This window comes from Lacerta agilis, chromosome 8 (assembly GCF_009819535.1).
Source record: "Lacerta agilis isolate rLacAgi1 chromosome 8, rLacAgi1.pri, whole genome shotgun sequence".
Classification (NCBI taxonomy): domain Eukaryota; kingdom Metazoa; phylum Chordata; class Lepidosauria; order Squamata; family Lacertidae; genus Lacerta; species Lacerta agilis.
In genome coordinates, this window is record NC_046319.1 from 60,193,119 (window position 1) to 60,209,391 (window position 16,273).

The 16,273-nt window shown below is 40.8% G+C and overlaps 1 protein-coding gene across 1 annotated transcript in view; it reads left to right on the forward strand.

Moving 5' to 3' along the window:
• Positions 1-16,273, forward strand: part of MACO1 (macoilin 1) — a 59,996-nt gene that overhangs the window by 33,243 nt on the left and 10,480 nt on the right. The window contains exons 5-6 of the mRNA XM_033157792.1: positions 372-550; positions 2,093-2,591. Of these exons, the coding sequence (XP_033013683.1) occupies positions 372-550; positions 2,093-2,591 (678 nt within the window). The remainder of the gene's footprint in view (positions 1-371; positions 551-2,092; positions 2,592-16,273) is intronic.

The window sequence follows — 16,273 nt, forward strand, 5'->3', positions numbered from 1 at the left end:
CTTGTTTCACATTTTTTAGGCTGTGCTGCCATGTGTGTTCACCTGTTTAATGTAACTTGTCTAGCTCCGATCTCATCACCCAGTAATGCTGCCAACACCACCAATAAATGATACATATAAGATTTTGCTCTGTCATTGCTCTTGATAGCCTGCAGTGGAGTTATTCATGGTCCTAACCCAGTGCTCTTCATACAATTTGAAGTGTGATTATTTATAAGTGAATAGCAGGGCCATGTTGATTTCTGTAGAGAACTGTTTCTGATAAAGAATGTAATCCTGATTATACTATATTTTGTGGCATGCTGGGCATTTCATTAGTTTGCTTGTATTGTCTATGTTAACAAAGTCCCCTCTTCTCTTTCTCTCTCTAGTATTGGCTATCCTGTTGTGACTTTGGGCTTCGGCTTCAAAAGTTACGTCAGCTATAAAATGCGATTAAGAAAACAAAAGGAAGTGCAGAAAGAGAACGAATTTTACATGCAGCTTCTTCAGCAAGCTTTGCCCCCGGAACAACAGATGCTACAAAGGCAAGAGAGAGAAGCAGAGGAAGGTAAGTTTTTGCTTAGCACAGACCTGGGGCAGGCACAATGGTTTGCAAATTTAGAACCAGCCTTGTTAATATGTGTTCCTCTACTCTGCCTTTTCCCCACTCTTCCTGCTCTTAACCACGGTTCCTCAATCCAGATGCACCAACACAATCCACTGTTAACATAAGCAATTGGTCTTGTCTCTGTGCAGTCATGTTATTGGGTTCTGCACCTATGCAGGATGTCTTTGGAAACTTCCCTGCTTGTCTCCTCTCCTTTGGAGGCAACCATTTGCCACTTCAAACATCCCCAAAAGAGATGAGGGCTTTTCCATTCAGTTCTCATCTGACTACCGCAATAGCAGCATTGCTGGAGACTTTCCTTGGAACTCTTTTCTTATTTATTCGTTTGGCTTATTAATACTCCACCTTCTGTATGTTAAGAAGAGATTCTGAAGCTATTAGCTGTTTTATATTCTTGATTTCAATAAGATCAGTGAATTACTTTTCCTGGGGCAGGGTGAATATTTGTGTGTGTGTTTATTCTCAGTCAATTCAATTAAGCAACTTAAAAAAACTATTTTTTTTTAAGCATTACCTAATTAATCAGGCAGTGGAATTTATAAAGTATTTTAAAAATACAAGTATTTATAAAAACTGCACGTGAAAAGCACGGTCTTAACCTCCTTAGCTCTCCTCCCTCAGGCAGGAGAGACTCCTCTGCTATGACACACAGGTTGGACATAATGGAAAAGTGCCTCTTGATTCAAAACAATCATTTTTAACTTATATGAAAATTTAATTAACCATAAATCATACAATGAATAAGGTTTATTTAGCTAGGCACCCTACTTTTTGCCTTTGGGGAAGCAGGTTAAATGAGCTTCCCTTAGTATTTTAAGTCTTGCTGAATATTTAAAGTTTATAAAAGTAGTTGCTGTATTGATTCCTACAGTTGTTTTTAATTGAACTGTCTGGGTTTATGCATCATGAGAACAGTCATATTGCAGACAACTCTTCAGAGTGCTTTAATGGAGAAATGTACTAGGCTAGGGATCTGCAACAAAATGTTGTAGTGTGGAGTGCTGTTGTTTAGGATTACAGCCAATCCATTTCATTTACTTCCCCAACTCAGTTTTCTGTGTTTTCCTCTTAACAGTCAGTTAGCATTCTGTGACTGCTGAGCACACACAGACTTCACTGGGCTGTGTCTAGGTTCTCTCCACCACAACACACCCCAAAAAATGAATTACATGCTTTTTCCAAATAATTTTGTACTTCTGCAAGCTTGGCTGAACCCCACCACCCTTGAGTGAAGAAAGTGTTGTTTTTGCTAGATAAGCAGCAGCACTCACAGTCTAAACATAGGAAATTGTGAGAATGGTGATACAATATTTCCTGTATGTCCTGTATGAGTTTTCTATGTGTTGAAAGAAACTGCTTGTTTATTTGTTTTCAGATCCTTAATATAAATGGTGAGGAGGACATGAGGTTGAGAATATGTGATACTTCTTATTTAAGTTTTAAATATTGCCTCTTTTCTTTCTTCTTTTTTTGGTATTGCAGCAGCCAAAGGATTGTCTGATATGGATTCCTCTATACTTTTGCAACACAATGGAGGCATTCCAGCCAATAAAAAGTTATCTTCAACATTACCGGAACTTGAATATAGAGAAAAAGGAAAAGAAAAAGATAAGGATGCCAAAAAACATAACCTTGGAATAAATAACAATATTTTGCAACCTGTAGACTCTAAAATACAAGAAATTGAATATATGGAAAACCATATCAACAGTAAAAGATTGAATAATGATCTTGTGGGAAGTACAGAAAACCTCTTAAAAGAGGACTCATGCACTGCATCATCCAAAAATTACAAAAATGCTAGTGGAGTTGTGAACTCCTCACCTCGCAGCCACAGTGCAACTAACGGGAGCATCCCTTCTGCATCAGCTAAGAATGATAAAAAACAGAAATGCACTAGCAAAAGCCCTAGTACGCATAAAGACTTAATGGAAAATTGTATTCCCAATAACCAGCTAAGCAAACCAGATGCACTGGTAAGGTAAGGTTGATACGTTAGTGACCTAGTTTCCTCTCGACTCTTACTTTCTCGCTGTTTCTTTCCCCAGTAAGTTAAAATGCCTTTAAAGGATTTGGGCTTGTGCATGGTTCGGATTGGGTTCAATCTATTCCTGCAGTATTGTTGTGCAATCAATATCTAAAGAAATGAACTAGGAACCTGTGAGTTCTGTTCCTAGTTATGGCGTTAACTACAGTAAGCTTACTTGGTGCAGAATTACACAACTATTTTTTCCTGTGGTCTGCATAGGAAGGAATAATTAATTTTGGGGATCAGGCTAATGAGCACAGTTTCTTATATTTGCCTGTGCTTTGCATGCATTTGTATCTGGAAATACTTATTACTTTTTCTAGTAGTGTCTTTCTTGAGGTATACAAAAATTAATGTTATTTCTTGAATATTACTCACATGTGAGAACCGAATAATTCTGGATTAAATGATACCATCACATTTCCAAAACCAGATTAAAGACCCTGCTTCCAAATACAACAGGATTTTGACATGCTGTGGTCTTCAAGATGAAAGAATGTATTGGTTTTGTGTGTTTAAATGTTTCTTCCTGGAGTAGAATTGCAAGTGATGCGTATATAGGGCACTTCATAGAAATGCTTGCTGGTAAATCCATCCCATGGGTAGGAAGAGTGATGGAGAGTAAACATTATTAACCATAAAATATGTACTGGAATTTATATAGAATATTTAAACCAGAAGTTACATCTTGGTTTCCTAAGATTAATCTAAGGTTAAAGGCTTGGTCTGGGGGCAATTGTGACTGTTGCTAAAACAACACTCACGCAAAACCTAAAATAAAAATGCTAGAGCCCCAAAACCATAGTTGACTATACCACTTGCCATGTTGACAATTCTGTCACGTTCTGGTGAGTATGGCAAGCAGAGTCGAAGCCATTCTCTAGCTTTGAGCTGGGATTGTTCCAGTAACTGCATTGCTCTGCTCTCAGAAGCACCATGCAACTACATATATTCTCACACTCTCCAGATTCAAACTGGAATAAAAGGCTGAGGCTTGTTTTTTGGGGGTTGGGCTGTGTAGGAGCTTGGAGTGCCTTGGCAGCCCAGCACAAAAACAATCCCCTGCCTGAGTCCAAGTTTAGAACTGAAGAGGCGGACAAAGATCATCCCCGTGGTTGCAGTACTGACACAACTGTGAGGGCAATACTCTTCTCTCTTTAGCTCCAAACTCAGAGCTGGGGATAGTGGTAGGGGCTTCCCCTCACCTTGTGCATACATATTTGGGAGTAAATCCCATGAGAGCTGAGACTTGCTTCTAAGGATATATAATACCGTAATAGCATCAAAGAGCATACTGTTATGGGTTTGCAGGGAGCCAGGCAAGTGAAGGGTGCTGAATCCTGCCCCTCATCTTTACATTTGGGGCCAGCTTCAGGACTGAGGGGGCTGTCACCAAAGTATCCTTTGGTGTACCCCCTCCTATGTTGATGAGCCCTGGCATGGGAGGTTGGCAGCATTCTGATAGGCAGCTGGGTTTGGAAGCTGCCACTTTAATTTTCTGCAATGCTCCAGAGTGATGGTACATCAGGAACATTGTAGAAAATTAAAACAGTGGCTCCCAGGCATCAGGTGAGAGACCTACCTGGGCTCTTAGTGCAGTGTAATGATGGTGCCCTGCCTGCCTGCCTGCCTGCTTTTGATCACACCAGTCACTTCTCTTCCAGTCTGATTCCAGTGCCAGATAAGCCACAGGGCTGGGAGGAAAGTGCCTGCAATGACTGCCCATGTTGAGGTTAGATTAATGATGGGGCAACATCCAGCTATGTTCTCTTGCTTACTCTTTTTGGTGTAATACTTCAATTCTCCTCCTACTATACATGAGCAGAAACAACACATGAATAAACAGACTGGACTGCCCCCATCATGTCTAATTTGGCCTTGAAATATAAAGCAAGTGGTTTATTTCTCATTGATGAGAGACAGGCATTCTTCCATCTGCTCACCATCTTGTCTCAGGGAATTTCACCTTTGTAACTGCATCTCAGAAAAAGATATGAAATACTGACCCTTCATTCATACATATATTTGTTAGAATCTTGTATATGTGTAAAGGGCTACATGGAAACCTGCCCTTTAATAAAATGGGGTAATTCCAAACCAGCATGGGGTTTGGAATTGGGGTAATTCCAAACCTTTGTGTGTTTTTTAGAAAGGACTTGAAGAACTTTCAGACTTAAATTGCTCCAGGCTACCTGTGTGCCACAAATTACTAACGTAAGCATGTGTAGGCAGACAACTAGTAGCTTTTATGGACTTACTTGCAAGGCTAGAATCCAGTTCTATATAAAAGCAGTTCTGACAGCCAATTTATAGAGTTTTCAGTAAATTAATAAAGAGCTATTGAAGATGAACTGTGTTCCAAAAAATATATTCAATCAAGCACCCTTGGCAAGCAACATACATTTTGATGGGTTTAAGTAGCTTTTTATCTCAAAATGGCAAGAAAACATTTTTTTGTAAGTGCTGCATTTTATTTTAATGATTGATAGTGCCTTGATGAATAAAGTCAATTACCTATGCTGGTAATTGGTTGTGCATATGTTACTGTTTTTCTTTATTTGTATCTCCCTTAATAGTACATACCGGGCTCTCAAACCAGTTCACGCACCTATAAAGTGATCAATAAAACCCTGATTAATTAGCTGAGTACAGTCAGTTACCAGCAGAATATCTTTTGAGAATGTCCTTGGAGGTCCTGTTCTCTGTCCCATCCCTTTCTTTCCATCTTTCAGCTATAGGTAAAGGTAATTTCAAGGATATATTATCCCCTTCAGTCATAAGCACAATTTTGTGCTTATAACCTTCAGGTACAAAATACCTGGCACATTCACATTCCCAAATCCACATTCATGGCACCCATATGATTGGGGTGGTGGTAGGGAATTTTAGGGGGAAATTGACAGAAGGGTTGTGCTAAATTCCCTTCAACACCAATCAGTTCTTCCTGGCAGATATCCTTCACTAGCAATCTTTCCCTCAGTCAGGCTTGATTCTGGTTTCATAGACTAAGGGAGGGGAAATTATTACCCATTTGCAATGAGAATTAGCAGACAGGGAAAAGAGTTAATATACAACCATTTATTTCAGTGACGTTGTTGTTGTTGTTTAGTTGTGTCCAACTCTTTGTGACCCCATGGACCAGAGCACGCCAGGCACTCCTGTCTTCCACTGCCTCCCGCAGTTTGGTCAGACTCATGTTGGTCAGCTTCGAGGACACTGTCCAACCATCTTGTCCTCTGTCATCCCCTTCTCCTTGTGCCCTCAATCTTTATGCAATCCTAAAATCCCTGGATATTTTCTTTTGAGTTTTTCCCATCCCCCTCAATTTGATTAGAAACTCAAGTACAGTATAGATTAGAAAAGCAGAAAGAAGAAAGTTGCTGTTGGTTGGTTGGTTAGTTAGTTGGTTGGTTGCTTGCTTAATGCACTGTAACTTAGAATTGGATTTGGACATGGAAAAGTGAAAGTTCAAATTTCCATTGTAATACTTGCTGAATGGCTATGGACAATTTGCTTCCTGTTGGCCTAACTCATTTAAAAGTATTGTTAGACTAAGACCTGGCTTGTATCTGACAGGGGTACCATCTGGTTGGTGGCCAGTGGGTAGAGTCACACACCCCCAGACACATTTAATTGTACTTGCCGCAGGCACTGGCCCATGTGCATGTAGCATGCATTGAACACTCCAGCAGCACACCATATGTGTGTGGAATACTTATAGGAATAATGGCTTTACTCATGGGCCGTGTCCTGTATAAATTGACCCCAAGGTGCCTCTCCGAGGACCTTGGTTGCAGAGTAGGAAACAGATGTAAACTACCTTCAGCAATTTCCCCTAAATTAGTTACTATTTCAGCAATATGTATCTCTCTCTTAAAAGAAAGTTACAGATCACACTATGCTAATGTTTGTCATTCAAAATTTCAGCTGTCTGAAAGTAAAATAATTATACCCAAACCTCACTACATAAATGCTGATTCAGCCAGAGTTTGCCAACTTCCTTACTTTTCTCTTTTGCTGGTTGGCTGCAGCAGTTTAGGGCAGAAACCAGGGAAGGAGGGAGATTGGACAAATCATGGATTAGAAATGTTCCCATAGGAAATAATGGAAATCATCAGCTCGTTATACAAATTCTCAACTAACGAACGATTTCTTAGGAACTCATTGTGTTCAGATAGTGGGACGTATGTGTAAAAGCCAATATATTCTTGCCATTTACCAGGGGTCCCTAAACTAAGGCCTGGGGGCTGGATGCGGCCCAATTGCCTTCTAAATGTGGCCTGCGGACGGTCTGGGAATCAGCGTGTTTTTACATGAGTAGAATGTGTCCTTTTATTTAAAATGCATCTCTGGGTTATTTGTGGGGCATAGGAATTCGTTCATCTTTTTTTTTCAAAATATAGTCTGCCCGCCCCCCACAAGGGGCTACCCCTAAAACTGACCCAGAAACTCCAGCGGGTGCAGAATGCCGCGGCGAGGCTCCTTACCGGGTCTTTGCCGCGGGACCACATTCATCCAGTGCTTTACCAGCTGCACTGGCTCCCGGTGGAGTACAGGATCAGGTTTAAGGTGCTGGTTTTGACCTTTAAAGCCCTATGCAGTTTAGGACCCTCGTATTTAAGGGACCGCCTCTCCTGGTATGTCCCATGTAGGACCTTAAGGTCCTCAAATAATAATCTTTTGGAGGTCCCGAGCAACAAAGACGTTAGGTTGGCCTCAACTAGGGCCAGGGCCTTCTCAATATTGGCCCCGACTTGGTGGAACAGCCTATCACAAGAGACCAGGGCCCTGCGGGATTTGGCATCTTTCCGCAGGGCCTGCAAGACGGAGCTGTTCCACCTGGCCTTTGGGTTGGTTTCTGTTTAATATTTATGCTTCATCTTTTATTGGTGGGTTATTTTTGAAATTGAGACCTGCAGTTTTAATTGAATTTTTAAATTTGTATTTTAATCTGTTATTTTAAATTGATCGTTTTTATGTTTCTTGCTGTGATTTTAATTGATGTTAGCCGCCCTGAGCCCGGTTTTCTGGCTGGGAAGGGCGGGGTATAAATAAAATTATTATTATTATTATTATTAAGGTCTGAGGGACAGTGGACTGGCCCCCTGCTGGAAAAGTTTGCTGACCCCTGCCCTTTACCCAGTTAGTCAACAAAACAGGGTTCCACCCACAACCACCTAAGGGTCTCTAGATCTCTTAAATCAGGGGTAAGGAAGCTTTTTCATCCAAAGCCCACATTCCCTTCTGTGCAGCTTTCTTTGTACTACATGCCCCTTGTGAGAGGACCAGAGCCAAGAGTGGCTGGAGCAACAAATTACTTTTCTATAGTAGGCTAGTTTCTGTACTGAGACTCTCATACTCCTCTCTGTTCCAAGGAAGAGAAAGTCATTGTCAGAGTTGAATGACATATTCCAACTAGGCAAAAACAGTAGTGGGTCAAAGCAGGGCCTGGGGAGATTCCAGAGGACCTCATTTGGCCTTTGGGCCTGAAGTTCCTCATCCATGTCTTAAATAATTCTGTCCATTCTCCTTTGCTTGGAACACCATTCCATAACACTTTCATCTCTCCCACTGTTGCACTTCAAGCTTTTTGGGTCAAAGAACTATCATCTTTTCATTTATTTTTTAAAGGCCAAAATGCATTAGTGGTGCTGTACACATCATATACCTTTTATAAGGTATCTTTAGAATAGAGAATGATAGCAATATCTGTACTTTAAAACTGCATTGAAAATGGTTTTGTTCTTCCTATTTTCTTCATCCAGTAGAATATTTAATATCCATATTATGAAATAAAGTTCAGTTACAAGCATTTTGTGCCCTATAGGCCAATATTGGTTTCAAAGGAAGAAATCTATTTCTGGTAGATGATTCTTATACTGCTGGTTGTTTTCATAAGTCAAACTTTGCTGGATGTTTTCATGTTATATTTATAAGAGATGCACACCTCAGGAACTGTGCAATCCAGGTTACTTATCTCTTGAGTAATGAGCTAAAACGTTGAAATTGGTTGTGTTTTGTAATGGCTCCCACAGTGGACTTTTATCGTTACAACTAATGAAGCAAGTAATATCTGCTATTAGCTTAAAATATAGGGTATTTGAGTTATGCAATAATGTACAATTGAAGGTAAGATTTACAATATCCTTTTATCAAAACGATTTAACAAGGAAGTTGTTCCTTAGAGTTGTATTGTAGTTTATTGACTTAGGAGTTTACTTCTCTAGTTGATTGTTTTTATGTCAGATTTCTCTGCTGTTAATCTGATTTGTCATGTTTCTTATATGCAGTTGTCTCCTTTTAATACCCAGGTTCTTGTGTCTACAATAAAATTTGTGGCTCCATAGGGACTTGAAAGGCTCTGAAAAACACTCCTAATGTTCTCTTTTGCAGTTTCCTATTTTCATTACAATCTGCAATATTGTGATTCTGCAAAAGGAAAAATTACATTTTGCATGTGATTTGAGTCGAGAGTTCAATCCCTTCATTACTTACATAAATGTGGTTTATATACGGTATGCAGTGCTCCTTCCACCTGAATCTATATATGGTCTAATACTGTAACTACACGTTACATTCAGTTGTGTGTACCAGTACCCTAATACCTACTGCTTCTAGAGAAAAACTTCAGAAGTGGGTATTTTGGAATAAATGGCTGTGGAGACGGGTGTTCAGCTCTTCTTCCACTGCAGTTCCCTTAGCTGTTTTCTCCCATCAGCTGCATATTTGCAAAGATATAATGCAAACATTATATGGAGGCCCACAGAGGATAAAGCTGTTAGGGAACAGGATAAGCACCTCTTTTCTTCTTCCAGTTGCTTCTCCACAACCAGTGCCCCTTCCCAAAGCTGCCTTGGCATAATAGAAACAGCCAGAGGGGTTTTTGTTCTGATTTGCATGTGTAGCTCTGCTTTCGTGTTTGACAGGATAATAAATGTGCTTGTTTTATGGTGGGTGAATGAAAGAATCATAATACCACTGTCAACAAACCAAATGAGTGAGCTGTACCATCAATTCTGTTGGCCTACCTAGTCAAATAATGTTGGCAAAAGAATGGACATTTGTAAGCTTTTGTTGTCACACAACAGTTCTTTCTCCCCCAAACATTTTAAAAAAGCAAACCCAGGGCTTTATAATTTGGTGCACTTTGCTAAGGCCAGATAAATATTTTTTGCAAGGTAGCTCCAATATCAAGCACAGGGTCAAATACACACTTTTTTGTAGCTACGGCCATACCTTCCCCACACCTTATGTTACATATTATGTCAGATGAGGGTCAGGTTGGCATGGTTTGAGGGAAATGGCCTTACAGGCAAAATTGGGACCTGTGTTTTCTCCAATTAAGCCCAGGGTAGAGAGTGCTGGGCTAGGTGGACTAAAGTTCTGCTGTATTGTACAGTAGCATCAAATGTTCATACACCAATAGGCCTGTACATATGAGTGTTCTTAATCCTTCCGCTCCCTCTTAGCCTCTGCTGTGCCATCTGTACTAACTAGTGGGCTGTTCGAACTGGCCAATGTGATTTGGATCTAGGGGTCTTAATAGACCACAAGCTTCACATGAGTCAACAGTGTGATGCAGCAGCAGCAGCAGCAGCAGCAGCAAAAAAGCTAATTGTGAGTCGAGGCCCTGCCCCCACTTGGAGATAAAATAATACACATGGACACAAGTATTTAGGTTAATGGGCTAAAAAAGGCCACAACTTTATTGGTTATAGAATGTGAGTGGTATTGGCTTAGGCATTGGATCGGACAGACTATACTTGACTCCTGCCCGCTCTGCCAGGAGTCACACAAGGGTTAACAACCAGTAGGGGGAGCATCAACAGAAGTACAATCATAAAGTACAATCATACCTCTGGTTACATTCGCTGCGGGTTGCGTTCGGCACTGGTTACGAATGGGCCAAACGCAGAAGTACCGGAATGGGTTGCTTCCATGTTCGGCGCTTTGTGCATGCGCAGAAGCACCGAATAGCGCCGCACACATGCGCAGAGGTGGCACTTCAGGTTGTGCTCTGTTCATGTTGCGAACAGGGCTCCGGAATGGATCCCATTCGCAACCAGAGGTACCACTGTATGGTGTCCTTTTCAAGGGAAGTAATAGTACTGCTCTATTCTACCATGGTAAACGTCTTCTGTGAAGTGTTTTTGCTGACAGTTAAAAACAGTGCTGTTCACCCAAGCATTTACTGGATGTTAATTCTTGGCTAAATGTATCTTACTGTGATTCCTAAAAGGAAGAGTCAAACAAGCCTCTCTGATTAGAGTGTTCCATAAACAGGGCTCTGCCACCAAAGAAGCCAGTCTCTGGTTGGTGCACATTTTATCTCTGATATCTGCATAAGGGTTTCTGATTAAGAATTTGGTGACTAGGCAAGTTCATATTACGTAATTCTCTGCCCTGGTGTGGATCAGGGAAATGTATGACAGAATAATGTCAGGATATGGATTACATGTTGCCTGAAGCTGCCTTCTGCCTTAAGGCTTAAATCTGTTACAGGAGCCAGTGAGTGGTATGTTAAAATCTCCACAAGCAGTCACTGAATGTCCTTTGGCAAAAATGGGGGCTACCAACTGACAACAGTGCATTTCTAGATGCTCCAGATCTCTTGATCCTTCATGGCATTCATTTCACCAGGGGGTCTCCAAATGCAGTGGGCTTCCCTCCCCTAACTTAATAAAGCATTCTGAAAATGTAGATATGGGAGAGTCCTTGCTGGTTGGAAAAGATAAGGCTCAGTGTCTCTCTCAATTTTTCTGGAGAAGTGTGGGGGAAGTATCTTACTTCACACAATACTTTGGAGATACTTTGGGAGTAGGAGAGCATCTTACTCCTGGTTGTGTCCAGTCATGGTGTAAAGTGAAAAATCAGTCCTCCCTCTCTCTCAAATCATCTGTGTGTGTCACAGCCTTCGAAGGAGTGATCAGTCACAACTGCAAAAAATGGGAGGCTACCAAGCCCAACAAAAATGTTTGAATTATGCATTTTAAAAGTTTCAGTTCAGAATTCCTGTGCAAATTATGTGGGCACTCACTCACATGGTGGAAATGTGCACCCTGACCCATGTACATTCAGAGGTAAGCCCAGCTAAGTTCAGCGGGGCTTACTTCCATGTGCATAGTAATGCAGCTTTCGTTTTCTAGATTAATTTAGGCAGTGTGAAAACTAGTCTTGAGGATTTACAGTATCTTTCACATTTATTTGTTCTCCATTCATTGACCAAAACGTTTCCCTTTATGTACTTACTAGCAGATAATGGACCAATGGCAGAAGGGCCCATGTAATGTACTTTTATCTAGTAACGTGTTGTGTGTTTATTTTTAGACACTTGTACACATAGCAGAAGTGAATATAGCAAGATCAGGAAACTTCTCAACTGACTACAGTATAGTCTTAGGAAGCAATTATAAACTGATTGTTGTTCCTTTAACAATGCTTAAAATGGTTTTTAAAAACAGTTTTTTCCCTTTGAACAATTCTTACTAATTTGTATTTTCAGGAGGAGGAAATCAAATGGGGACAAATCCATGCATGAATTATACACAAACATTTAAACCTTCTTCCAGCCCCAAACTAGCTTTTCTCCTGCAAGGTTCCAGTTAGCCATTTAAAAAGGGAGGAAACCTAGTGAGGAAGGACGTCTGTATGTAAACTTGAAAACTTCGTAGCTGCTTGTCTTGTAGATCATTAGTGGGCCTTCAGTTGAGCTCAGGTTATTGAACTAGCATATGAACTGGCAAGTCCTAGTTCAAGGACCCTGAAGGCGCACTCTTCCATTGTCTCTCAAGACAGATGGATGCCAAAATCTAAAAATATATGAGTAGTTATGCCTAGAAACTTGAAATATTATTTATAACTCTAAGGCAGGGGTCCCCAAACTAAGGCCCGGGGGCCGGATGCGGCCCAATCACCTTCTAAATGCGGCCTGCGGACGGTCCGGGAATCAGCATGTTTTTACATGAGTAGAATGTGTCCTTTTATTTAAAATGCATCTCTGGGTTATTTGTGGGGTCTGCCTGGTGTTTTTACATGAGTAGAATGTGTCCTTTTATTTAAATGCATCTCTAGGTTATTTGTGGGGCACAGGAATTTGTTCACATTTTTTTTCAAAATATAGTCCGGCCCCCCACAAGGTCTGAGGGACAGTGGACTGGCCCCCTGCTGAAAAAGTTTGCTGACCCCTGCTCTAAGGCATGATTTCCAGATTAGGAGTCAGGATTTATCACAAGCAGATTAACAGATCACAGGCATGTTGTAGGCGTGGGTTATTGAGTTGCTAGTAGTCTCATTACCTTGGCACAATGAGCAGGTAGAATCTGCTGTGATTTGAATTAATGCTGTTTTAACAATGTAATCTAATTTATTTTGGGGGGTTTTCCCATAATGAGATTGAAGTATTAGGAAAGTAAGCAAACTGTGTAAGAATCAGTTCTAGCTTTTGTGTTCTCGCATAACAAAAGGATATTAGCATGTGTTCGTTTTACTTTAATCCTTCTGATGCTTTCCAAAGTGGGTATAAAGGATAAATCATATTGGAGAAACAGTTTTTCTTTCTTATATATCCTTATGTTTCATCTCTGAGGACATACGGGGGTGAAAGAGAACTTTTTAAACTGCCCAAAATAGGTAGGGGGTGTGGAAGAGAGAGAAATTTTCATAACGGGGACAAGAAAATAAATATGTGAAAAAGAATTGAGCTTCTATTTCCATTGGTTCAGGCCAGGAAGCTTTGAAAACAGAGGCTTGTCATTAAGAAAAAAATGCTGTTGCCTGCCTAAACCCCTGGGATAAACAGTTGAAAATCTATAGAAATTAGGAATTTGAAGAGTGATGAAGTAACTTCATGGAGTAGGTCCCAGAGACAGACTTTTTGGGCTAGTTCCCCTTTGGAATCTGGTTTGATACTTTCTCCAGTACATCCCAATACACTCTTTCCTAGGCTGCTTTAGCTAAGAGCCAGTGAGAGTCAGTGCTATGATGTTGAGATTAGATTGTGGGACTATAGCTGAATTTGAATTGCCACCCAACCACAGGCTTGTTGTAAAGTTAAAATGGTGGAGGAAAGGAGAACCACGTGCCCCATCCTAAACTCCATGCAGAGTTAGATAAAAATAAACTACCCATATGCAAACCATGTCAAGCTGATAATATTATCACTTTTGAACTGGGGAAGAGCATATTTATTTTTTCTGCTGTATTTATAGACCACTTTTCTGCTATACAATAACAGATCAAAGCAATTCGCAGTTAAAACTATTCAAGTCTATTCAAATCTAAAAAAAAATCCAGAGACCAACAGGCAAAAAGCCAGTCAAATCATAGCAGCAGGAGGACAATTAAAATACAACACCAGAATAAACAAAACAGAACCAAAAATAGCTTGCTTAATCTAATTGCTGAAGCCATGGTAAAAAAAGCTAAGTTTTCCCTCTCTTCCAAAAAGTGAAGAGACTCCTATCAGTTGGTTAGAGTGTGGTGCTGATAGCTCTACCTGTTGAACCTTCAAGGCAAGAACCTGCCAAAGCATGATCAAGTACTAAAACAGGCATAGGCAAACTCGGCCCTCCAGATGTTTTGGGACTACAACTCCCATCATCCCTGACCACTGGTCCTGTTAGCTAGGGATAATGGGAGTTGTAGTCCCAAAACATCTGGAGGGCCGAGTTTGCCTATGCCTGTACTAAAACCTAGAAGCCACACACTTACTTGATTCATCTTTGGAGCACTATGCCATAAGTAGGTCTAGGGGCTGGCCCATCATTGGCTACTACTGCCTTCCGGACTCAGCACCAGCTCCTCCCCTGTTCCATTTAATTTAGCAATATAAAGAGAATTTGGCACTGAGGAGGAAGGGGATGGAAGGCATGGTGGTAGTGATGGCAGCCTTTGGTCGGTGTAAAAAAGGGATGACAGGTGCTCATGGATGGGAGGAGATGCTGATTTGCCACAACTAGAGGGCTAGCTGTGGCACAAGGATAGTGGGATTCTGTGATGGGGAACTGCAGATTGGTTTTGGGTGCACAGTTGGTTCAGACTTTGGTTCATTCAGTCCAGTACTCTGATTACACTGGCGGCCAACCAAATATTTCAAGGAAACCTGCAAACAGAACATGAAGGCAGTAGCCTTCTCCAGTGCTTTTCTTCTGGGGGGAAAGGGTGCTGGTATTCACCATGAAGTTGTTATAGTAAGTGCCACAATTTAAACCAGTGATTTTCTTCTTGAAAAAAAATAGGTGCCAGTACTATGTACCCTTAAGTATCCCCAGGGGAAAATAGTGTTGGCCTTCTCCCAGCTTCTGGCATTGAGGTATACTGTATCTGAACATGGAGTTTCGTTTACCTGTCATACTGAGCAGCAAATGATAGATTCTTGATGAATTTCTCTAACCCTTTATAAAATGCATCTAACCTTGGGACCACCACTGCATCCTGTGGCAGTGAATTCTGTAAGTTAATTATGCAGTATAGGGTTAGAGGGGCAGCAGTGCTGCTAATGAACCAATCATAGATCCCAGTGCAGTACTGGGCTTTAGTAACCTTCTGGGTGGGAATTTTGCCACCCAGAAGGTTACCAAAACTAAGTCGGATCCTACTCAAAATACATCAACTTGAGCTGAGGTCCAAGTTCCACAGATTTTGTCTGCCATTGGCAAATCAGCCAAAATTGGTGGCCTCCACCACTGCTGCCCCCTGCCTAACACAGGAAGGGGTGAGTTTTCACATATGCTGTTGTGCTAGGCTTTGAAGTGAAGCAGAAGCAACATTTGCTGGGATAAAAGCTATGGTGACATTTGGCAACCTGGTAAGTACATTTTGTGTACCCTTGGCTAAAGGGTTTTCAGTAAGCAGCCTCCGCAGCCACTGTCTGACCGCAAGAACTTTTGCAGGATTTATTTACTCAACCTGTACCTAAGATAGAAGAATAAGAAGCCACCCATTTCCAGGACTGATGCCCTCTCTTAATAACATGAGGCACAGTTCAGTGTGAGAAACCGTCCAGCAAGAAGTTCTGCCACCCTTAAATGTCCTCTTCACCTTGTCTCTGTCCCTTTTTGTGTTAAGTTTAAAAGAGGTACATCACCATTTCATCCTTGAAATATGTAGCCTAAAAGTCTACCCCTTTCTTACCCCAAATGCACTTTATTATAATTGGTCACTAACTAAACATTTGACCTGAAAGACAGGTTGTGAGGCTTTGTACAACAGGAATAGACAAGGTCCATGATTCAAATACATACATTTGCATTATACCCAGATCATGAACACTGTCCTGAATAATCCACATCCTGATGCCTAGGGTGTCAATGTGAATATAGCATTCAGCAAGGTTGCAATATTTGCATTATGTAAACATGTACATTTTCTGGAATGTACATCTTTATGTGACTGCTACCTGACTTTCTAGGATGTGTGGACAGAAAAAATGAGTCACGTTGTTGTTCGTATAGTAATGGGGCATGATAGTTAAGTATTTGATTAAAACACTGTTACACTCTTGTTAACTAAGCCAACTAATTGGCTTTAAATGCCTATCCTCATTCATATTTAGATACTACACATTGTGTTAAAATGTTTTAGCGCCAGGCTAAAGGATTCTGTGCAAACTGACATTTTATTTCTAAATAAGATGT